At 40.2% G+C, this 25,893-nt stretch overlaps 1 protein-coding gene and 1 pseudogene across 7 annotated transcripts in view; one reads left to right on the plus strand and one right to left on the minus strand.

Annotated features, from left to right (window-relative positions):
- The first annotated feature begins 418 nt into the window (after positions 1–418).
- Positions 419–538, plus strand: LOC143212495 (5S ribosomal RNA; annotated as a pseudogene).
- An 11,565-nt stretch (positions 539–12,103) lies between these two features.
- The window catches only part of Mctp (multiple C2 domain and transmembrane region protein), a 78,473-nt gene continuing 64,683 nt past the window's right edge, over positions 12,104–25,893 (minus strand). For all 7 annotated transcript variants that reach the window (XM_076430714.1, XM_076430716.1, XM_076430715.1 and 4 more), the window contains one exon: positions 12,104–25,516. In XM_076430714.1, the coding sequence (XP_076286829.1) occupies positions 25,405–25,516 (112 nt within the window). In that variant the 3' untranslated portion in view covers positions 12,104–25,404. The remainder of the gene's footprint in view (positions 25,517–25,893) is intronic.

Below are 25,893 nucleotides of genomic sequence, written 5' to 3' on the forward strand. Positions count from 1 at the left end.
GCGTGCGCGAACATTTCTGCTGGAGAGGGCGTGGCATTGATTGCCCTTTGGGGCAGTGCGTTGGCCCCGTTCAAGTTGGGAGCAACGAGGACACGCCCCTTCAGGACTTTCTATACAGAAATTCTATTTTGGTTTTGTTAATGTGTAGTTATCGAAGAACATGTATGCTTGCAATAGATATAAATTTTCTCCTTTTTTAGGAAATTACGAACTACGAAGGAAGCTCTAATCATTGAAACCGTAAAATAAATCGTAGGGCAACGGGTTAATAACAGTATTAGAGAGAGGAATAAATTCCCACTTGGCCAGTTGGTTCTGTTTTTCGCAACCAACTGTGTCAGTAGAATAAATGTTAACATATTGAAGTTAAACGGAATTTTATAGTGGAATGTTATTCAGTTTTTAACATTTTACAAAGGCCAACGACCAAATCGCATTGCAAAGAACCGATTCTCGTCCGATCATCGAAGTTAAACAGTGCTGAGCGTGGTTAGTACTTGGATGGTTGACCGCTTGGGAATACCACGTGTTGTTGGCACACTTTTTTTTAATTTTTTCACAAACCACATTTCACAACAAAAATATGTAGCAGTATACTTACCATCTTATTTTCGAATTTTGATAATAGCGACGACGTGCCCGGCGGGAACAGCTAATAACAAAAAAACTTTCAAGAGAGAGTTGCGAGCCAAAAGAGTTGAGGGACCGTACTCTACATTGCTACTCTGAATTACTCCGTATCTAGTGGCGCGAGTGCTAATAAAGGATTCTTTTGTGTCTAGATGGCAAGTTGGCGGGCGTTAGTCGAGTGGCTCCTGTATTCTATCAATCTCATGCTCAAAACTTCATATACATATAAATTCGAGAATCTAAAAATCTTTAATTTCTAAGAATTAAAATTTTAAAAATCAAAAAATGAAGGAAGTTGTGAACTTCCACTCTGATAATAGCGACAATGTGCCCAGCGGGGGCAGCTAACAACAGAAACCTCGAAGACGGAGCTGCGAGCCAAAAAAATTGAGAGAGATAGAGCATACTCTAGCATTGCGATTCTGAATTACTGCGCATCTGGTGGTTGGAGCGTTAATAGGGGATTCTTTTGTGCTTTGGTGGCAAGGTGACGGGCGTTAGCTAAATGGCCGTGCGACCATGCTCGCTGTTGAAGAAGGGCGCAGCGGCCGGGGATCGATTCCACACGGATGCTGAAGTTTCGCATTGTTACGCGGCTGACCTTTATCGTAGCTCACGGTTCCGCCTTCCTACCCCGCCAGTTGTTTCCCACGGGAAGGTGCTCGCTTTTCCCGCCAGCTCCGACCACCAGCTCTCTTTTCCTCTCTCTCTCTCTCTCTCCCTCATTTTCCCTCCCTCTTTAGCACGCGCGAACCTACAATTTTATTTCTGATCTGCGGACTCGCAGCCGCGTTGCTGGCCACACGATGATAAACCTGCGCGATACGTGAAACGCCGAGGAACAGTGAAAGCTGTCCAGAAAGCCGCTCCGCGATGTTTAGGGGGAATGCTTAATATAGAAATATATGCGGACAAACATCCAGTAGACGTCTCTCCCGCCAGATGAAACAGATATGAAGATATGTACGCTCAGAGGCGGATAAGTTCACGCACGCTCCTGACCTACTCTGTTTCACAGGATTGAATAGCGTAATCTGCTGACCATGCGTGTCCGCTGCTGGCTGGGGAACATTTTTTCCCCATCTTGATCCTCGTGTGCTCCTTATTTTCCTTTATACGGTAGTAAAGTGAGCACGCGAGGGCAGTGACGGCTCAAGTCAAGTGGACTTGCCCCCAGCGGTAAAAACATACATTAATATTATTAATTAGATTATCACTAACTAATCAAAAAGTTTTGACCAATGACTATTTTGCTATGACTAACATTCAAAAAGACTATTAGTCATTTTTAAATATTATTCGGTTATTTCCCTACTCTGTGGAAAATAAAATTTCTATGCTTTTGGTACAGCAGAATTGTTGAATATCCTATTAATATAGATTTCCGTTGTGGGTAAAGTGTTAATATAAGTTAATCATTTACATAAATATAATAATTATTTTAACCACCGGTGATTACTCCATAATTTTTTAAAGTTCATTTTCATAAACCATATTTCTATGTTTGTACACCTGCCATCGTAACCCGATTTCTATGATCGTGCTCATTCAAGGTCATTTAATGTCACGGGTGGGAGAAAGGATGAAAGTGAGCACAGAGTAAGAGTTCGTAGGTGGTTGAGGATACATGGATCTGTTTGAGAAAATGGAGCGGGCCCCCAACCTAGACCTTCAAACACCGTAACGTGACATTTCTATATAATATAAAAAAATATTATTATCCCTAAATGTCAACAATGCTTCCAGAAAACGTGTATCACCTACAATTTTCATAAAAATCGTAGGAGGTCGTTTGATCGAGAATTTTGAAACTGTTCCTACAGTTTTGTGATGGAAACCTGACCCCCGACCCAACCTAGACCTTTCAGGAGAAAGATCAAACTCTTCTTGTCACATCCCGTAAATGTCAACAAAATCGGAGGAAGTCAGTTGATGGAAAATGTCGAAACTGTAAGTACAGTTCTACGATTAAGAGTATCGCGTGTCACGCAGACGCCAATTGATTTCGTGTCGCTTTAATGGCGCCACGATCGGACAGATAAATGTATGCGACTCCACTTTTCCACGATTCCCGTGAAAATTCTGTCTTACTTTCTATCACGTGTCGGGTCGTTACTGCACGCGATAAACGACTGCGTGCCACACACACAGCGCAAACATACTCGCCAGTAATTGTATAAGACTCCTTTAAAAAGTGGAAGAAAGTTCGTATTTCGAAACTTTCGTGCGTTACGCCAATGGGAAAATCTGTTGAAAGTGGATCAATAGTTTATTTGATCTCCATACAAAATTAATTGCTGCTTCTGGTAGCATCACGCATTTGCAAAGTAATCAAATTGTCATTGGAATAAGTGCTGTATCAAGTGTACGGAGGACACTTGAAACCTGTGATGTTCGACGCTCGATTAGAGATCCTGACGTGTCCACTTTTCTTCGAGTACTTGTATACATACATTTTATTCGAGGGGAACTTTTTCATGAGATACTTGAACTTCCTACAGTCTTGCTTTACTCAAGTCCTGTATATCATGTTTCAACTACATTGAAATTTAGTAGACAAGATACTTCAGGTATTTCGAATATGTTCATTTGAATTCAAGCAGATCATGAAAGTACTTCAGATACGTTGAACATGTTCAGGTATTTCGAATCCCAGTAAAACGTGCCATTCAGGTACTTTGAATTATAATTAATTTTCATGTCTCAGGTGCATTGAAATTGAACAGGACAGGAACTTTAGGAACGTCGAACATGTTCAGGTATTTTGATTTAAAATGAAATATGGAGTTCAGATACGTTGAACCCTAATGGAATTTTACTTCAACTACATTAAAATTGAATGAATGTGGTATTTCATGCACTTCGAACATGTTTGGGTATTTTGAAGCCCAGTAAAACATGCAATTCAGGTATTTCGAGTTATAATTAATTTCATGTCTCAGGTGCATTGAAATTGAACAGGACAGGAACTTCAGGCACGTCGAACATGTTCAGGTATTTTGAACTGAAATAAAATGTGCAATTCAGGCACGATGAACCCTAATGAAATGGTTGCTTCAAGTACATTGAAATCGAATGAATTTGTTATTTCAGGCACTTTGAACATGTTCGGGTACATTGATCCCAAGTAAATCATGTAAATCAGGTACGTGGAAGCCTAATGAAGTTGTAGCTTCAACTACATTGAAACTGAACGAATGTAGTACTTGAGGCACTTCGAACATGTTTGGGGACACTGATCGCAAATAAATCATGTAATTCAGGTACGTCGAACCCTAATGCAGTTGTTGCTTCAAGTACATTGAAACTGAACGGATGTGGTAGTTCAGGCACTTCGAGTATGTTCGGGGACACTGATTGCAAGCAAATCATGCAATTCGGCTACTTCGAGCTCCAATTAACCTGACGTTTCAAGTATATTGAAACGACTTACTTCAGCGGCAGAAAGACAGGAGGAAAAGAGAGGCAAATTGAATAATCGACGATACAGGCGACGGTGTCGAGGATCATCGTGCCAACAAGATCGTAGGCGTCGTGATTCCGTCGCACCGCGAGAAGGCAGGTGAGCAGGACGGGCACAGGTGAAAGAATCAGGCGGAGGGCGGAGGGAAATGGCAGTATGGCACGCGTGCGAGGGAAGGCCAACGTGCCGTGGATGAGCAATGAACTTGACCGGATGTGGGTCAGGGTAAATCTTCCTTGTGCTCGATGAGCCTCCTTATTCGCGGCGTCTCGCCGTGATCCTTCGAGTATGACCAATCACCGGTTTCAACTTTAACGAATCAACCAGCGACGAGCTAAAACGCCGCAATAAATTCCGACGTGACCAGCTCCGGGTAAACACATGCGTTTTATCGATATTCATCAATCACCGACGTGAGTTCATGGACGAAGAAAGTGTAGTGTAAGCGCACTACAATGCATTTGTCAATTCAACAACGAAGCAGAAATGATTGTCGCAAGACATCCTGCGACCCGCCATTTACCATAATGCGTACCTTTCCCTTCTGCATAATCTCGCCTCAAGGTACAATACTTGATTTTAAAAGTCAGATGATCTACCTTGAGACCGGCTGTATAGAATTTGCATCGCATGCATACGGAACTTTTGCAGCTCGCAAAATTCACTTTCTATTAGCAAGTTCTGCCCTTTGTGCACTGAATTTCACGATCGATCGCAAGTCGCACCGGCGCCGCGTCCGGCTGTTGCAAAGTTAACCAATTTTTCGGAACACAAATTCCGATCGAACGTCCCATGAATAATTTCGCGACGCGAGCCCGGGCATTTGAAAAATGTAAACGAAGCGCAGCGGTGAAAGAGAGAACGAGAGAGAGAGAGAGAGAGAGAGACGCTGGCGCGGCTTTTTAAATTATACATGCACTGTGTCGGGGTGAAAGTTGATTGCCAGAAGCAAACGAACGCTTGCCCTTCAACTATGTGGAATACTCGGGGTCTTTAAACGTTCCATCTTTTTTAGCGAGCAAACTTTTAGCAAAAGTTGTTTCGACGAAGTTTCCATCTCTCTGATATTTTTTCCTGCATTTCAAAAGCTTCTTGTTCGTTCTCGCGTTCCCTCGATCGCTTTCGCACAATTAGACAACTAACGAAGACGGTTCTGTTGAATTTCTAGACCTAGAATATATTTCAACTCCTGTTAAGAAGAGAATATAAAAGGAAAGAAGTGATCTGAAACCGAGTGAACATAAAATTCGCCAAAGAGCCAATTTTCTAAAATTGCTTGTGATCTGTTACTGCTAGAATATGTCTGAAGTGTCGTTAAAGCGAAGTACATCGCGATTTACGACCCCGTGACGTGAAGAGCATCGTGTAATTATATAATAAACGAACCTAATTATTGCCGGCACGTTTCCAAGTGCGACGCGTGCGAGGCGCTTCATTAAAAGAAATTATCGCAGCGAGATCTAGATTCGCCGGTGATCGTGGTTCACGACAGAGCAATCAGAGCATCTAGGAGTGGCGTACTCGCCGACGAGCATAATCACAGGGACTCTAACGTAATTGCTCGAGGGAGTTCTGTAATTCTCAGCGAGGGCATTAATATTCCTGTTAATCAACATCCTTCGACCGTTTAGCGGTTAACACGTGTGGAGACCTTTCGGCACCTCACATTTACACGTGCAACGACTATATATTTGTTAGATGTATTGTAGAACTGGGCAAAACACAAACGTAAATTGCCTTTGTATGAATTTTTTCGTGTCTCCCGTTCTCCATTAGTATCGGCAGAGTCGTTTGGATTCGAAGAATTATGTAATGGAATGCATCTTATGCAACAGATGGATCTGTCAATAAAAATGAAGGGCTCAGAAAGTAGAGACTCCAAGCTTGGAAACGAGTTCAGAATGATTGCTGTACGATCTTTTGTAACGAAGTTGCAACAGTTCGAACCTGTGTGGTTGGAGAGGAATGGAAAAACAACGCGACGCCCATTACCGTGAAAAAGACACCATAATGGTAAAATGTTAATGAAACAGTTTCTACGTTCGCGCGAACAGGATTCAGCACTCGGGGGAAATAGTAGAGGAGCGCGCGTGGCCTCTTCGGGGCTAATAAAGCATACCGATTCTTAATGAACAACAGCGTGGCTCGCGTTCTAAAGGGAAATTTATATTGGCGGACACGGTTGAAATTCGCGACGCGAGTTTTTCCATCTGCTCGCTCGCGGATAACTCGCCGGCTCTCTCGGGCTCCCGGGAAAATTGAAAGAGCCCCTCGAATTAATATTCCATTACGCGTCCCTATCGTTGTTTGCGGAAGAGCTCCTTTCACGTAACGTAGATCTCGCACGATCGCCAAGCAGAACGAGGGATCACGTGATTCCCGTCGCGGTTGATTTATGGGTTCCATTACACCCGGTTTTTCGATCAGGTTTTCCGCTACAACCGTGATTTTCCCCGAAGATTTTCTCGTTCTTCCGAGCGAGCCGCGCGCTGCGACGCTAACCGAACTATCGATTTTGCAATAACCGGACACGTGCGGCTAGTCATCGCTGATTGAAGTTTGCGTTCGCAGCAGTGGAGATTTTCCAGATTTGTTCCAAGTTTTTTTTAACGAACTACGCTGTAAAGTTTCTTTTATTATTTCCTGTTCTCATAGTGGCGAAAGATGCCGGAGGAAGTGGTAAAAGGACTCTTTGGATTATTCACGGTGGAGGAGTATGGCTTATGAAAGCTTTTCGGATTAATAAATGAGATGGAAATTGAATGCGTGTGCTAACAATTTAATTGAGAGTTGAACTTTTGCCGAGCAATTACTCAACTGCGGATTTTATGCATTTCCGACGAAAATTAGTAGAATGCGAAATAGTAAAATCATTTATAGGGTTTGCAAAGTACCGTTGCACTGGTTTCGACTCTGTAAAATTATTAAGAGAAGCTCCTGTGTATCTTATAATTTTTATTTATTTTAGTGTGATATAGTTACGCTCAAATAAGTGTTAATTAGTCCAGTGAATTTTGAGAAACAAGTGGATTTTTCTTGCTCCCGATCATTTGTAATAAGAATGGGCACGTTCTACGTCGTCGCGTTATCTCCGCGACTGCAGGACGTATTTAAACGACGACGATAAAAGCATTAACGAGTATTGACATTTTCCTTGTTTCATTTAATCTGGAGAAATGCCGGGCTGTTACAGCATAATCCCATAATTCCGGTAACACTGACTGGAATTTGTAGTTTCATTAATTACATAATAGCCAATTCAATAGCAAGCACCGTCTCGCCAGCACGATCTAGAGACACTGTGACCTTTTAAAAGCGAGATTTTCCAATGATCGCATACTTCGCTAGTTCACCTGGTCAGTAAGTGCAGCATTTGCAACAAAACCAAGCAAGACCACTGATGACAAGATAATAAGAATAAATTTGTCATGGAATAAATTTCTATATATGCCATTAACATAACCAATTTACATAAATGATCACACTTTTTGTCTCTTTTGTGAACAAATATATACAGTGTGTGTAAAAAGTATTCGTATTTTACAAACTAATAACTTCTGTATAATTGCACCAAACGACCTGATGTTTTATAATCAATTAGAAGCATTGGTTTACGAAAAATGATATGCAGAAAAGATTTTCCAAAAGTATAATTTACATGGTTCCATGCAAAAGTAAGAAAGGGATTTTTTAAAACTTTTTTATTTGGGCCCTCAATGAAAATTTAAAATTTGTGTTGTTTTTTCCTGCGTCTACCGATTTCGATGATGTTTTCAGCATGTTTATAACTAGACTGCGGATCTTTATGCAAAATAAAACAATGTTTGCATTGATTGCAAGACACAGGAGCCAAAAATAAAAATTTAATTCTTCTCTTAGTTATCTAAAATTAGTACAAAATTCAACAAAAATTCGTAGTGCAACAATCCGTATCTCCACGGTTCGCGCGTTTTAAGTAGAACCTATAAAAAGTTGGTTAATTCTCTCGATCGTCAGGTTACAAAGAAAAGAGATCGAGTGCGCGTTGTTGGAGGGGCGAAACAATTTAGAAAATCGTGATTACGAGGTCGGATGACATCGTAGAAAGGAACGGGGGCCGATTAGCCGGGCACATGTTCGCTGGATCCGGATCCTACCACGTAGAATCGTGAAAACTGGACCGACCGGCTCCGCTCGTTACTTTCCATCATGGCGTGTATGAAAATTTCAGTCGGCCGGGTTCAACACGGCAAACCTCCGGAAATTAAAAAATCACCTGTTCAGGTTTTCGTGTCTCCGACACGCCGGAATATTTCTTCCTGCTCTGAGAGCTCGTTCGCGATGACCGAATTGATTCAATCTCTTGAAAAGTGCATTCCGAAGCTGGCAGATGAGATCTGATTGACACCTGATAAAAAGCCAATTGTTAAACAACCTAGGTAGAAATCATTTCTTAACATTCACCTTCAAAAGAACGACAACATTTTCAACATCAAACTGTTTACCACAAGACGTAACACAAAATTACAGAGAAAATATTGGAAGTTGTTGTTTAGAACTCTTTTATCTAGAAAATTTCATCTTTCATGCAAGCTAAAAATTGTCTGCATTAATTAGAAGATAAAGGATAGTATAGTGATTGGTTTTTAATTGAGAATTTAAATCAGTTGAAAATTTTATGCGACACTATAAAATTCTTCGAATAGTTTTACGACGGGACGACGGTGACTCCAGACGCCATTAATTTGATTCAGGAATTCGGTCTCATTTTTTTCGAGCACTTTGGTCAATCTTTCTCACTAAGCTCTCCGGTTCAATGCTTTCTCGATGGGACCCAAATCTGAGATCGATCTCGACCTCGGCTTTCACCCTCGCGCAAGGTCTAGGACACGCAAGGTGTACGATGAATCCTCTGCGACACCGGAAGCGTTCGGATTTCACGGTTCTTTCGATCCTTTCTTTCTACCACGACTTTGACAGTCGTCTCACCTAGCAAAAGGTGCATACAGGAGGGTCTTCCATTAAGAAGTGTTATTTTAAATTGTAAAAAACGCTGTTTTCACATTTAACCATTTCTTACAATTTACTATTTTCTTTGCAATTTTCCAAACCACGTGTCGAACTGTTTAACGAATTTTCTCAACGTTAAAAAACGTTCTTGCCATAATCTCCCTATTGTTCCCATAGTCTGCAAAGTTTCAGCTTTAATTTTAAAAAAATTTCATCGCTCTACCACATTTCTATCGAAAGTTCTTTGATTTTGTCTCCGATTTGGACGAAAGGTCCCACTGTGCGCCGTGCAGTACAGTTTGCGACATCTATGAAAATCGGGCACGAATATATGTATGCACTCATCTAATTGAATGTGTCTCGCAGTGGATGCACAAACTTTTTAGTTTGCACAAAGATCTGGAGTCCAGTGATCACCGATCAATTCGAGAGATAAAGTTTATAAAATGAATTTAACAATCTCCAAGTGAAGAGATCGTGTGACGTATCCGTGACGGTGCCAGCGAAAGCGTTAATAAAATACAGCAATTACGAAGGCTGTCAGCGAACCGAACATTGACAGGGAGCACTGCCACTTCCTCGTGCTTTGTTTCCTGCGCGCGACTAGTCGATAAATTAGGTCAGATCCTGTCAGGCTCGAGGCAAGAAGGTTCGCAACAAAGGATATTGCATGACCATATGTGCGTCATACCGCGTGCTAGAAAGATTACCTGTGTACAGTTACGAGCAAAACTGATCACACACATTAAATCGGAATAACATTTTTATGAATGGACCAAACGACTTCGATTTCTCTGTAAGGCTAGAAGAATTATTTCTGTGAATTACATCTAAAAAATATCTTGAGAAAATGCATTTGGTCGTTATCGTGAAAAACAATAGTAATAATTGACTTTTTAAGGATGTGTTTGGTCAACGCGTACAAATTATATACGCTCCGAAAATTTCATTGAAATTGGTTAATTGGTTCACAAGTTATAAACGATCAAAACTGGTATAAAGGCCGGAAATTTCGAAAAATTGCCATTTTTACCACTTTTGCTCGTTTATAACTCGTAAACAAATTAACCAATTTCAATAAAATTTTTGGTGGCGTACATACGTAATTCATACGAGTTGATCAAACACACCTTTGAAATTTTCGTTATTGGAGAGCAGCTAAAAAAGTTGTAAAAATCAATTTTTACTATTGATTTTCTCAATTCCGAACAAATGCATTTTTCCAACATATTTTTTATCTGTCATTTGCTAAACCAATTCTCTAGCCTTACAGAGAAGTCGAAGTCGTTTGGTCCATTCATAAAAAAGTTAATCCGACTTAAAGTGTGTGCGATCAGTAGACAGCGGATCTTTATGCAAAATAAAAGATATCTGCATCGATTCCAAGACACAGAAGCTAAATACGAATTTCTTTCTTCTTTTAATTATTTTCTGCATTCATAAATGCATAAAATCCGCAGTCTAGCGATCAGTTTTGCTCCTAACTGTATCCTACATAAGACTGGTCAGCGTAGAGGCGACGAATGAAGCAGAAAAGAAGCAAATAGGTGTGAGTCAGCATCCCGTGGGTCCCGAACTCAGTCAGCTTCGCGCGCGGTTTCACTTTCACCGTTCGAAGTATGCGCAGTCCGTATCCCTGAGAGCTGTTCTCTCGAACGGGCCTCCTTCCTTTTTTTTTACGGCGATCCATGAAAGTCGAGCCAGGTTTTAGGTATCGGGGTCGCGGAGAGGATGTGAAACGAAGTCCGCCGCATTCCAAATAATTTATGGGCGTCGAGATGTCGTTATCATTGCGAAAAATCGAATGGAATCGCTCGTCGTCGACGAATCACCTGCCTGTAGTTTCCGTTTCCCGTATGCCGCGCAGTGGGACCTTTCGTCCAAATCGGAGACAAAATCAAAGAACTTTCGATAGAAATGATGTAGAGCGATGAAATTTTTTTTTAAATTAAAGCTGAAACATTGCAGAATATGGGAACAATAGGGAGATTATGGTAAGAATGTTTTTTAACGTTGAGAAAATTCGTGAAACTTGCACAATCTCGTGAAAATTGTGGTTTTTCCAGTACCACGCGTGGAAAACATTTTTTCTGAACATGCTGTACTTCATTTCCCGTAGATTTTTTCGCGCTGATTTCAAATCTGGTCTCAAAATTTGTCTACGACCTCAGGATATTGCAAAATCGATTTCTTGAAATTCTACATGTTTAACGAATTTTCTCAAGGTTAAAAAACGTTCGTACCATAATCTCCCTATTTTTCCCATATTCCGCAAAGTTTCAGCTTTAATTTAAAAAAGATTTCATCGCTCTACCTCATTTCTATCGAAAGTTCTTTGATTTTGAATCGAGTCTAGTCCAAATTTTCCACTGTGCGCCGACGCGACGAACAGTGGGGGTCAAACCGACGAAATCTGTGTCAAAATTTATTTATTTATTTAGATATTCTCTATTTATTTAGATTTTCTGCCATTTTATACAAATTTACAACAAATATTTTTCATTATTTAAGTCTGTTGAGATTGTAATTGTTTTTAAATTAAATTAATCGTTTTTTTTTAAAGAAAATACGTGGTTTCCTTTACCCGTCAATTTGACAGGTGTCCGTAAAGTGTAGGTATACAAAAATTACCGTACACCTAGCGTTAAAAAACGGAGTGCAACCGATTAAAAAACGAATGACATATTAAAAAATTAAATCATACGCATTTTCAACAGAATTTCCACTAGGTAATATTTTCTCCTTTTCAAAAAAAAGAGTATCTTTAGTTGGAAGGGGTGATTGAGAGACAGTACGCCAGTTGGATATTAAAAGCTTTGTTTATTTTAAATTTTATCCCTTCTTTTTTTTATATTATGAATATAATAACGATTCTTATCACCCTTTGTCGTAAGTACAATTTGTCGGGAACACCGAGAACGCCGACCAAGTCTCGGGACTCGATCTAAACAACATTAATAATCGTGATCGCGTGTTCGGCTTCGCATCTGTTTTTCTTCTTGTGTGTGTCTCTGTCTGTTCTTCTTTTTTTTGTTACATTTCAATTCGCAGGATCAAGATCGCTCACGACGAGAACTCGGGGTGCAAACTTTCTTTCGCAAGGCGGCACACACGCGATTTCCTCGTTTCTCGTCCGAGAACTCGCACGAGCCGACTTTGAAAATCATCGCCAGTTCGAGTTTTCCTTCGTTTCTTTTTTCTTTTCTATCTAAATTTCTTAAAGTTTAAACGTTCGTTTCCCTTAACGATTAGGAAGTAAACAGACGTGTGCGGAGCGTTGCCTATCGATCCGCCGGCTCTGGGTCACTATTCTTCGGCCACGAAGATCAATCTGTCTTCGGGAGAACACAATGCTTTTTTAAAACCTATAATCCTCGGACGATCGATGGTTTTCAGTAATTTCTAGGTCCAAACAGACTCGCAGTGAAAGCTTCCATTTTGTTTCAGAGGAATATGCGTCAGAATTTTATTTTATTTTATTATTAATCCTCTTGGGAAACTGCTAATAATTGAAACTTCTACGAGGTTCGAATTTAAATGGAACGCTTACAACTCTGGGTCAGAATGGACCCCACCATCGCTATCTGAGGGTTCATTGTGTGACATACATTTCAATTCCGATATATTCGATAATCAACTATTCGCATTTGTTACAAATTTCTATCATTATACTACAGAGATTTATATTTATCGTGGAACAAGAATGTTACGAACAGACTTGGAGTTTTTATGCAAAATAAATATTATTTAAATGTTCTATTCATTTTGGTCATAAATGCATAAAATCCTCAGTCTAGTTATGAACATTCTTTTGCGATTAACCCATTGCCGAACGATTTGTTTCGTGGCTACAATAATTAGAACTTGTCTTGAATAATTTCCTGAAAGAGAAAGAAAATGTATATTTAATCTATTTAATTCACACACTGTAGAATTTTATTTCGGCATAACAGAAAAGCATTCGGATTTGGTATACAAAAGGAATTGGAATTTTTAATTAAACCCCAACCCACTCACATTCAGCGTAATGCGATAACGACGTTACCTGGCAATGTAAAAAATAGAGAAACGAAGAGATTTACAATAATTATATTAACCCTTTGCACTCGAAGCAATTATTAATTCGAAAATCAAGACATTTCTTTCAAGCCAGATTATTTTTATTCTATGTAATCTTTCTTACATTGTGCCCATCAAATTTAACCAGTTTTCTCATGTATAACAGTTGAGCTTTTCACAATTTATAGAAAACAGACGAATTAAATAATATATTAAAACTATTTTGAATAATGGTGTGGCAATTTTATTGGCGCCTCAGACTCGCCATTCGAGTGCGAAGGGTTAATATTGAAATATTCTCATTAATAATTCTTTTCACGCATTTTCCATTCCGCAAGATAACCGTGTATCGTTCGACAGGAATGCAGAACAGTAAGAAATTTGATAAACGAAGAGTACGTTCAGAGTGTGCTCGCGTCTTCGAAATAGTTCCGCATATTGTCTCGCTCGGTGTTACGCTCGCGTGACTATAAATGCGCAAAGCGTGCCGAAGAATACTCATCCAGAGGGCCGACATGAATTCCGGAAAAACAATTCTTGTCCTGATTCCGTGAAAATCAAATACGTCCCGGTGACTATACATGTATGTATCTCGAGTCCTGTTTCGCCCGAAATTTTCCCGCTCGTTTTCCCGCTCTCGCTTTTCCTCTTAACGACTAAAATAGCTGAATGAAGATTCATATAACACGAAGAAACTGGAGCATGCAGACTCGAAAGTGCGCGTACGAGATTAATGTACGTATGAATTTCTGTGTGGGCGTTATATGTCTCTGTGTAGGCGCGTGTCTATGTTTTGTGTGTCACCATTCGCGATCCTGCGTGTCGAGGTTTCGCGGCAGAGAGGCGGCGGTGCACGTGTTGTACCCGAAGGTAAAGACCGACGACTATTTCACACCGTGCGACTATCAGAAGACATTGGATCCAAGAGAAAGCGATCTGCTCTAAATTTCGAAGAATGTATGTATGTATGTGTACCGCGGTTTTTGTTTTTCAAACGCGTTTGGAAGTACAAAACTTGTGTGGAAGAGTAGAAAAACGACACACGGTAGAAACGTTGCAACCGCGGAGCGTTTGTCGATTGCTGCTCGGCTCTGTTCTACTATAATACTGATACGATTGCGCGGGTACTATACTGCGTTCGTGTCACGTGGTTTTAATGATCCTCGTGGCTGATCCTCTGGGAATAGTACGCGATCGGATGGCGCAATTTGACGCGCTGAATTATCGATGGAATTCTCGCCCGTCTCTCTCTCTCTCTCAGGCGAATCCAATTTCTACGAACAACGAGAATTACTCGATTCAACTTCCTCAAGTTGTTTAGAAGACTTTGTAATCGCAAAATATTTTATTTCTAATCCCTTAGACTTTTTAAACTTAAAGGTCGACGATTACAAAGTTGTTTATAAGACTCTGTAGTCGCCAAATATTTTATTTCTAATCTTCTAGACTTTTTAAAATCAAACATCGACGATTACGAAATTGTTTATAAGACTTTGTAGTCGCAAAATATTTTATTTCTAATCTTCTAGACTTTTTAAAATTAAAGATCGACGATTTCTCAATGTTGTTTAGAAGACTTTGTAATCACCAAAATATTGTATTTCTATTCTTCTAGACTTTTTAAGATTAAAGATCGACGATTATAAAGTTGTTAAGAAGACTTTGTAATCGCAAAATATTTTATTTCTAATCTTCTAGACTTTTTAAAATTAAAGATCGACGATTACAAAGTTGTTTATAAGACTCTGTAGCCGAAAAATATTTTATTTTTGATCTTCTAGACTTTTTAAAATTAAAGATCGACGATTTCTCAAAGTTGTGACTTCGCAGCCACAAAAATTATTTCTAATCTTCTAGTTTTCCTTAAAATTAAAGCTCGACGATTTCTTAATAAATTGTTCAAGAGCCCCAGTAATTTCATTGGTAATTCAACACATTTTTAGAATTCATATAATATGAGGTAACAACGAACAACTCCTCCTGAAATCAGCAGGTTAATTTGTTGTAAAATTAGGCGCGCCATGTATAATTATGCCATCCGATCATAAAACCAGTCACGTTCCGCTAGCGTTGTAAACGACCTGAATGAAGACTATTACGACAAGCCGTTATTGTCGGCGAGAAACTGATGGGAAACGTTATTGTGGTTTTGAACGCCGATTGGAAATGTTACGGCGATTATAGTCACTGAATTGTGGTCGAATAACGTTTATAGTCACTGCCTAACTTGTTATCAATACAAAATGCATAACAGCGACTAATTACGTCTGTCATTGATTATGCTAGTAGCCTAGCTACTGTCGACGCAAGATGACACATAAACGCTGATTATTGATAATAGTCATAGTGATAAGGCCTGAGTTTCGTTATAATAGAACTTGTTATTGATTGTAGTCACAATATCGTACTCTATTATCGATAATAATCATGTTTTTGTCACCTGGTGTTGACAATACTCACTGTTATGTTTACTTTTATAGTAAATCCTCTATAAACGCAAAAAGGCTGTACACGATAAACGCAACAAAAAATATCCCCTCCACTCTAGTAATGTAATCTCGGTTCGGGTATATCCTCTGCTCGGGTAAGGTCCTCACAATATAATACCAATATAAAATGTTTTTTATTATTACCTATTTTTTAACGAAACTTTCACCAATATATTTGGGGACGTTTTTCTGATTAAAATAAGACCAAAGACGGTATAATTCAACTGTATTGAGTGGCTTAATTGACGATTAACGTTTCGGGCGCAAGGAAGGACAGCGTATGGGAAAGAAAGAGACGCGGAGTATCGCAGTCGCTTCGGCGTCTCAGTCTCTTTACACGCGCTGTCCTTCTCTACATTCGGCTTGGCCTTTGAAGCTCAAAAAAATAGCTACACGTCTACGATAAACGCAAACGAATTCCCCCGAGGCTTTTGCGTTTATAAAGGACTTACTGTACTAACGTTCCGGAACGTCGAAAGTGACATTCTTGTATGATACTAGGCTCTCGTGTTTACAACGTCAACGAAACGTCACGACTATTCCGTTCAAGGTCACGCTAATAAACATCTAGCTGTTCCGTCCCCGTTTCGACTGTGAAAGTCTGATCCATTTGATAGTCTCGCAGTCGACACACGCTCGGGACTAAACGAAATGCGCGACAGGGTGAACTGTGTATGGGTACGACTACAACTGGTACGATCGGCCAAAGGAGAATAACGAAAAACGAGAGACTCGTTTAGTCACGACATGTTCGAACGACAATCCTTAGAACACGTTCGATGTCTTAGAGTTTGTCGAGTTAACTCCAACCGCTTACAGTCAGTCGAATCATTCGATGAGTCTGGGCCAGGGATCGAAATGAAATTTCGGTTTTAATCAAATTCTGTGTTCGAACCTCCCAGTTCAAGTCCCTGTGTGACGTTTATGGAAAGAAAAACGTGGGCTTGGAAACTTCTTCGAAAAGCGTACTTGTGAGATGTGTCAATTTAACTGTAACATAATTAGACAGCGAATCTTGATGCGAAATAAAAATTTTGTACCTGAACTGCACCAAACTGGAGCGGGATAGACATTGATTTTCTTCGTTAATGTGTTTAATAGGTTGATAATAATATCACAAATAAAACCCGCTGTCTGGTAATAATTGTTTAACATCATTACGGTAGATACTATAAGTTAAAGATCGATAAAATATATTTATCTCTGTAATAAAAAGTTTATATTTTCACATTTCATAGATTCTGTTTGTTTCTCGATCGGAATTGAAGTATAAGAATTTATGATTTCGGCGCGCCAGGTTCGATCAATTATAAAAATACAGCAAATGTGCAATTATTTAAACATGTATCTTGACGTTTCGATCCCTATGTGGATCATTTTCATAAAGAACATTTATTGCGTCTGTGAAAATGATCCACATAGGGATCGAAACGTCAAGATACATGTGTAAATAATTGCACATTTGCTGTATTTTTATAATTGATCGAACCTGGCGCGCCGAAATCATAAATTCTTATAATTCTGTTCAAACTATTGCTTTCGAAAATGTTCCTTTCCCATCGGAATCGATAACTAGACAGAGTTCCACCTGAATTGCAACAAACCGGAGCGACATAGAAAAATTTATTTTCTCTCGTAATGTGATCGATAGGTCGAAAATCGTATAAAAGTATTTTTAAATTCGTCCAATGTTTGTAGTGTTTGAAATTGCAGCTACTCGCTGTATCTATTGATAAAGCACGTTCTTCAAGAAAAGTTCTACGCTCCACGATCCCCTAATTTTTTCGATCCCTGGCCTGAAACACAGACGAAATTCACCAAGAACAAGCGGAGAACTAATGGAACAGTGTACCCACACGATGTCCGGCGATAGGAATGCTCCCAGGAATGATTGTATAGAAAAGTATCGACTAGCCGGCCGTGCGATCGTTAACTTTTCAGCAACGAATCACTCTAGAGCTTGTTAATTGACATCGCGCACTAAGAATGGCCGAGCGAATCGAACAGATAACTGCCCGGCAAAGATCCTCGACGAATTGCGTCACCGAACCTATATAATCGCACGACCGGTACCCTAAAACGAGAAGAAAACGATTCGAAGTATCACAAGTTTCTCACTTACTAAGAAAGTTCGTTGACTACATGACAAAAAGAATCGCACCTCTTTCCCTCAATTTCTTCTCCCGTCTGTCCGCGATTGTTTGCCATAGTGTGCCCATGAATGCACCGGGTGATCCTCAACTTCGAAATGCGCGATCACAGGTGCTTCAAAAATCCGAGGTTGTAATTTTCTGGATTAATTGTTTTCACAAATTTTTCGATCCATTCTCTGTCGTCGATTCTTTCTGCTTGATACGAATAAATTATGGCTAGATTGCGGATCTCTGTGGAAAACACAATGTTCATGCATCGATCGCAAGAGAGGGTAGTTAAATATTTCCTAATTATTTTTCTAATGTTATTCGTATTTCGTCCACTCGCTTTGGCATCGATGCATAAAATCCACAGTCAGAGTTGGAAAAAATTTAATCAACGATTGACAAATAAATTTCTACTTCAATCGTTCATCGCAATTAACAATTACATTCTACTCAATTGTAATAGTCAATCATATAATTGATTAATGACACTGTCCAACAAATTTCAACTTCTTTTTATGTTTCCTAATTACTGTTTGCTGGCTCTTATAGAATGTTTTGCGCCGATTCCGAATTTGTCCTTAATTTTTCTCCTGGACGCACAGTTTTTGAGAAACATGACTTTGAAAAGAAACATATTTTTCAACTTTAAACAAATATTGTGACGTTATTATAAAAGATATTGAATTGTTCTTTGCAGCAGAAGATTCTGTAGACATTATGATTGTTCAGACATGTTTAAATTTACACATGTTTTATTTTTAAATTAAACATGTTTAAATTTAAGCAATCGTCAATTTCTCAATGATTACCTGGTTTAATCGTGCACATTAATCAATCAATCGTGATTGAAATTTAAATTGATTAACGCCCACCTCTGTCCACAGTCTAATGATTCAAGCTGGTGGCTAGAAACGCAAAGTTTGAATGGGACGTTTGTAGTCCTGGGTGAAAATGGACCCAACGCGTGCAGATAGAGGTTCAGGACTCACCCGGTGTTTGCCTCGTGTGTTAGGCCCAGAAACGACGATGAAGAGAACGATAGTTTCGACCATATTTTGACCCTCGATGCACGACCGCCGAGGGCTTCCGGTACTGTCTGCCAGCGACTATCGGCGAGAAATTACAGTAAAGCCAGTTTTATGTAAGCTCTTACGATACCGTCGCACGCTCGCCAGTGTCGCATTTCACGATTCGTCGACTTCACAGACGGCCAGTTTTCCATTATCTAACGGCGGACGTAAATAGAGTAACAGGTAACAAGTTGCGGGAGAATTAACAATATAATTAGATCGCGGACGTCCATAAATTCGTAACGCGTCGAATACGTCGACAACGCGAGAACTATGCGCGTTAAATGATTATTTAATTTTCGTCGAAAAGCCCGCTCTCTCTCGGGTTTTCCCTTTAAATAATAAAATCGATGGGAATGGTCGGTTCGCGTGCGACGAACTAATAGTCGAAAAGTAGGTGAAAAACGAAGATTAATTCGATTCCCCGTTCAGCGACGCTTCGGAGGGTCAAATAATGCTTCGAACGATGCAAATGGTGTCTGCCGTTAAAGTTTCATGGATGACAGGGATGACAGCGCGATAGTGTGGCCTCCAGACGCCATTTTAAATCAGCCGGAGACCTGAGGGATCGAGTTACCTTTAAGAGAAATCGATAAATAGTAGACAAGTTAGAGTAAAAAATCGAAAGATATACTTCACGGAAAAGGGAATATCTGGGTTATTGGAATTTTTAGAACGCGATCTGTACCGGGTGTCCCATTTTCACCGAGATATCTGAAAGATACGTTGAACATAAACATTCCCGAAGCGAGACAATAGTCATTGAACATTGTTCCACGCAATTTCATAATAAAAAATAGACCATTTAAAAAAGGTTTCACCGAAAATATCACATCCTTTTCGTTCTTTCTTGATCTCGAAGAAGATTAGTTCTCGCGCGAATTCAACGTACTTTTGCGAGGCGTCGGTGTTTTGTTTAGAGTGAAAATGGAACAGTCTGTAGAGTCGAATATGGTTCCTCCGCGTCCTCGTTGCCGTAACGCGCGATCCTAAGAACAAGAGGGATCGACGGCGCGGCGAGAGACCGGAGAGAAAAAAGGCGGCGGGGCGTTCGAAGTTTTCGTGTTCTCGAGAAAAAAGCGGATAAATGGATCGGCGATGTCTCTCTCTCTCTCCTTCCTCGTGTTCAGCTTTCTCATCGGCCGGCACGAACCGTAAAATCGCGGTTAGGATTAATTAATTCCGCGCGTTACCTCCCTCCTCGAGCATGCGTGCCAGTATTTCTCGTAATATTCCATGTAACGGGTCGTACGATCGATTAAAAACCGAACGGGCCGCGAGACTCCCCCGAAACTTGCTCGTCGGAACACGTTTTTCCTCCGTCTGCCGCCATTTACTTTGCTCCAACCCCCATGATATATTTTTCTCGCGATCATCCTCGTGAAACCTGTGTCGATCTTCCAGACGGGAAACTAACGTGACAAAATATGAGATATGATGTAAGCAACTTCATCATTTCAATATAATTCCAAGATGAAAAATATAAAACCAGTAGTATACGTTTAGTGTTAATTTTCGAATGAAAATATATCTCCGAGCGCGAAGGGTTAATTGCAAAATGACGATTCGCTAAGAAGAGGATGTTTCAGCGAGGCATTTTTTCAGTAAACTGAAGAGGAACATGGTCTCCGCGGCAGGGCATAACGAGCCGGAAGCAGCAATGAAATATATGCGGAAGCCGGGCGTTGTTTTCATGAGAACGACAAATTGCACAATCGCGTAGGAGGAAAAACCTCGGGAGAGAAAGAAAATGGCGGGCAGAGCGTAATGTTCGCGACGAAGAAAGTTACGGGGGTCGGGCCCGGCTTGTTATTCAATCGGCGACCGAGCCAGAACCATCGTCCTGGGAACAACAATGACTATTATTCTTATAAAAATAGTAATGCCACCGGTCGGAGAAACTTTTACCTTCCACCGACTATAATTTCTCCTCTTTCGTTCTCTTTTTTTTTTGTCTGAACGGCGAGGTACTGCGCAGGACGATTCTGGAACAGCACGAAATTTCGGTATCCTAGATTCGTGGTGTGTGGACTGTACAGTTCTGCGACACTGATTCAGAATCATCCTGCGTACGATATATACTTTCGGCAACTTTAATCGTTTCGGTATTGATTGGAGATTTGGGGGAATCTGATATGTTCCTTGTTACTCTGAAAATACTTGTCCTATCGATCCAGAAGATCTACATATACGTTAGTACAACAGACACTGGACACATCGGTGTATCACTGACTATACCTTCAACTAATCTGCAATCTCCCTCGTAAATGTTCATTTGAAAAAATGAAGAATAAGATTCTTCTTCGAAACGGTAAGGGCTCGATTCGTTATCGATGGCCTACATTTCGATATAGTTACTGCACCGAGCCCGGCTATCGATTATAGTCACTATCTCGTGACCCATTATCGACAGAACTTACTCCGCAGTGACCCATTATTGATTATAATCACGCTATAGCCTCTTTTGCACACGATAATACTTATACTCGATCTGCAGATCAGAACGAGGCGCGATGCAGTGGTCCATTCTTGATAATACTCACAGACAGACGAACTATTGGGTTGGCAAATAAGTGCGTTCGGCTTTTTAGGATCGAATAAATCACAAAAACCGAACGAACTTATTTGACAACCCAATATTATCGACTGTAGTTGCTATCTAGTGACGACTTATCGACACAAGGTACTCCATAGTAGCCTGTTATCGGTAACAGTCGCTATGATTTGAACTGTACCTGATTCTACTCAGCATTCTGAGGTTGTTTATCAATTCTAATAATCTCTATATTGTAGCCTCTTATCAATAATAGCCACTGCAATCGAAATAATTGAAGAAAACAGATGATTTGAACCGTGCCTGATTCTACTCAGCATTCTGTGGTTGTTTATCAATTCTAGTCTCTATATTGTAGCCTCTTATCAATAACAGCCACTGCAATCGAAATAATTGAAGAAACCAGTTGCATATAAAAATCTTCAATATCTAATTTCATGACCTGTACCTAGAACAATGGAAAACAAGTGAAAAATTGTATCTAGAGTTCAGGTAGATCGATCTGAAAAATTGTGAAAGTGTGTGGAATGTTTCTAAGGGAGATTCGATCGTTGAAACTGTTGTCAAGTGATCCAACATAGTCCAATAACGATAGCATACCTTCCACGCGGAGACAACCGCTTCGATCCATGCTCGAGGAGATCACCTAACGCACGAAGGTGTGCGTTGGAACGAATAATTCGATAATATTAAACACTATTAAAGAGAATAACGTCGAGACAATCCCGACGGTGTAAGACTACTATTTCGTTTCAGGAACGACGAAGAATTTCAGCGCTTTCGTTCTCAAGCACTTGTCCCGATTTCTCTGGATCTCGTAGATCGGAAAATCGCGATCGAACGCGTTTTTAGAGTATTCCCTCGTTATACGCTAGTCGCGGGGGTCCGGCGAGTCTCGTATATCGAGGGGACCAACGCGTTTCTCTCTTATGCGATCGATACTCCTCAATTATTTATAACACTAGACGAGGTAACAAGTAACGAGGGAATACTGTACAGTAATCAGCATCGAAACAGTGGTAGAAACGATTTTCGGATAGTTCAAAAGAACGCGCGCGCGTTTAATGCATCGACTGCCATGTAAACGATGGCTTTGAAAGTTTCGAACTGACTAGTTACATTTCTTTTCATCCAGATAGGTCTGTGTTTTTTCGTAGGAAACACTTTTCAGTTATTCATCAGATCATCAATGAAATAAATGAAGAACTGTAAAATTACTGACACCCGTTCAGAGAGGATGTACCTGACCCTTTCATTGCACGTATCTGGCCTAATCAAAAAGAAGAAGGAAAAGTTTTTCTATATCCAGAGTTGGGCAAAATTTTTATTTATGATAAATAAAATTGTTGCCCAACGCTGACTATAATCTAACCACACGTTTCGAGTAAAAAGATGTTTTTACGCTAAAAATTTTAAAAACTATATCTCCCTATCTCCGAAACATCTCGATGCATGCGTGTTCGTCAAGCTTATGTGTCGAAAGGGGGTGAAACGAACATGGTCGAGTTCACGAGACGCTGATTCGATAGAAAAATGAAGGAAATTAATCGGGCAGTCAGCATATCGAGACAGCTTCCGTAAGAGGTGAATGAAAAATGGATTTCGTTCGTCGCTCCTAAAATAATGGCAGCGCGCTAAGCGAATCCGCGACGTTGCCACAAAACAACACTGTCCTTTACATTATTTTGTTTCTTCTCCTTTGTATCTCATTCTCTCTGGTAACAATTTGCTCTCTCTCTCTCTCTCTCTCTCTCTCTCTCTCTCTCAGCAGCTATGTATATCTACGACACCGATGGACGAAACGAATCGGCGAGAATGACCCTTGGCCAAAGATCATTCTCGCGTTTTGTTCGAATACAGCGCTTCCCCCCGTAAGGTCGCGCTCTGAGGGAAACACTGTACCCCAAGTGCCATTTCTTCATCGACGACACGGTCAACTAACGCACTGGCTACCGAAACGGAAAATGAAACGCACGTTCCTCGCTCGGTCAACGTTCCTTCTTATCTTGTTTTGCAATTTTTCTTTTGATATGCTCGAAACGCGGCCACCCGCTCATGCGGGATACTTTCAAGAGCTTCTTCTTCATTCTTCGACTACCGATCGGCCTAACGACGCAGTTATCGACAGCTTTTTGATGTCAACGGGAACACACATTATTGATTTACCGACAAAATATCCGGGGAAATGTGTTAACCCTCGGAAAGTGGACGTTCGAGAAACAATTTGACGCTTAATTAAACAGCTATCGGTTGAAATTATTCACTACAAGATGAATAATTAGGAGGATGGATAGCTGGGTCAAGGTCGACCCAATCATCGACGTTCGAGGGTTAACAGTAAACCTATCAAACGATTAGCAGCGTAAAGATTGAATAGTGATTTCTTCTAATTACCGAATTTTCGTAGGTATAAAAATACTTGATAATTTTGTATTATTTAGAAATATGTATGTTTTTAAAACACAAGTTCACCAGTAAGATATCGATAACTGCCGAGACCGTTTCTATTACTGGCTGGTCGAGAGGGATGTCAAACATATGTTCCTTGCTCAAACAAATTATTAATCGTTTATTTGTCTTCCTCGCAACGTCTTCCTCGTGTTTGTTTCTCTTCACACGAAACGGTTTTATCGCCTCCAGGAATAACGCGTTCTATATTCGAGGAAAACGTGAAAAAATAAATAGACAAGATGTGCGAAGATTGTAAAAGTAACCTGTATATAACATTTCTATGATAACATTTCGAACGAGATGCTATATATTTCTTAATAAATATTTTTTTTAACAAATTTGCCTTCCCTCTTGACCGTCTATTACACATCATCCTCGCTATTCCACGCGACTACGCTCGACGATTGTTACCACAAAAAGAAACTATCTAGACGAAAAACACTGTGTCTCAAGTCTCGATGTACTTCTCCCGAGCTACTGAACGGAAAACCTAGCAACAATGTGCGTGGTATGCCTCGGAAACACCTCCGACGAATCTACTTTCGATCGTTTGCATTAAACGCAAACAAATTTTGTTGTTGAACATCGTTCGGCGATTTTTAAACCATCGGCAGAGCAACATCGACGAGTTTGCTATCACCGTTTATTCCGGAAACAGTCTTCGCAATTACAATACTCGAAACATAACTCTGTATATAAAATAGTTAAACATTTAATTGGAAGTCTCATCGGTTTCTCAATGTAGTACGTATTACGGTATAAAAATGTAAATAAAAAATTGATAGAAATTTTCTTCAATTGACTTTATATTACATTTAACATTGAACAGTGAACAGCCAGTAAAATCAACTTGGATTTATTTACACAAAGTAGAAAATGGCGATGGTTGACATTGTATCGAATACGATTTCAATATTGAACGAGTAAAATTAACATGATTTTCTTTATACAAAGTAAGAAGTAGTTAATATTATATTAAATATGACAGCTTATGAATCTGTTTGAATGAATGGTACAGTACTTATACTTATTACGAATAGAATTCCAGTCGCTTTGCCTGTTTCGCTGAACCAACATCAATGCATACTTTGAAAAAAATATCAAAATCCAACTATATCAAGAAAGATGGCCAATTAAGAGTTAACGGCGAGTACAATCAGCTTGGTTTTCTTTGTGCAAAGAAGAGAATGTGGCCAATATTCTATGAAATATGGAATACACGTGACACAGGTAGCAAACTCGTCGCGCAGAACGTTCGCATTCGGAAGAACCAAGCGTAAGAACCGGTCTCGTTTCACGGAAACCATCGCGCGACAGTCGCTTCGAGGACATACCACGCGTGGTGTTCGTACTCGATCGACGAGAGTGGAAACTATGATCTCAGACATTCTCGCTAGCCTAGATATATCTACTAGTGAAAACGTAGTGTTTCTCAGTCTATGTCGATCACATCCGAATTCTCGGTCGATTCCTTCCGGTGGCGTTTCCGGCGCATCAGGACCGTCCTCAGGATGCTCGGTGATCGTAGACCCGCGACTTCCGGCCGCGGGGCATTCTGCTACGCGGCCTTGTGCCTCTTCCTTTGCTCCCGCCTTGACAAACTCGACGCAACGTGAAGCCCCGAGGTGCCAGCCCTCTCGCAGTCCGCTGTTGGTAAAGGTTTCAATTCCCTGCAATTGAAAAACGCCTTGAATTCTCATTTCGAGCGAGGAAACTTAGCATGTTTACATCAAGATTAGTAAAAGTGAATTGTAGGACAAATGTAACTTGGAGACGACTTCTGGATCTGCAGACCCAGACTAGAAACTCGGTCAGAAAGTCTTGGAGATTGAAATTAGAGCTAGCGATACGTTACATTTATCCTACACGCGGTGTAAATGTTAACATCGAAGAACATAGGATAAGCAAAATTGTGTTGGTTTCGTTGGAACACTAAATTGTTTGATATGAGTACATTCAGATTTCGTTAGACACTTAGAAAGTATGCAGTGGAAGTTCAGATTAGTGCGACTATTAGATTCCCTCTTCTAATATCAGTAGGGTTATT

Source organism: Lasioglossum baleicum, chromosome 9 (genome assembly GCF_051020765.1).
Source record: "Lasioglossum baleicum chromosome 9, iyLasBale1, whole genome shotgun sequence".
Lineage (NCBI taxonomy): Eukaryota > Metazoa > Arthropoda > Insecta > Hymenoptera > Halictidae > Lasioglossum > Lasioglossum baleicum.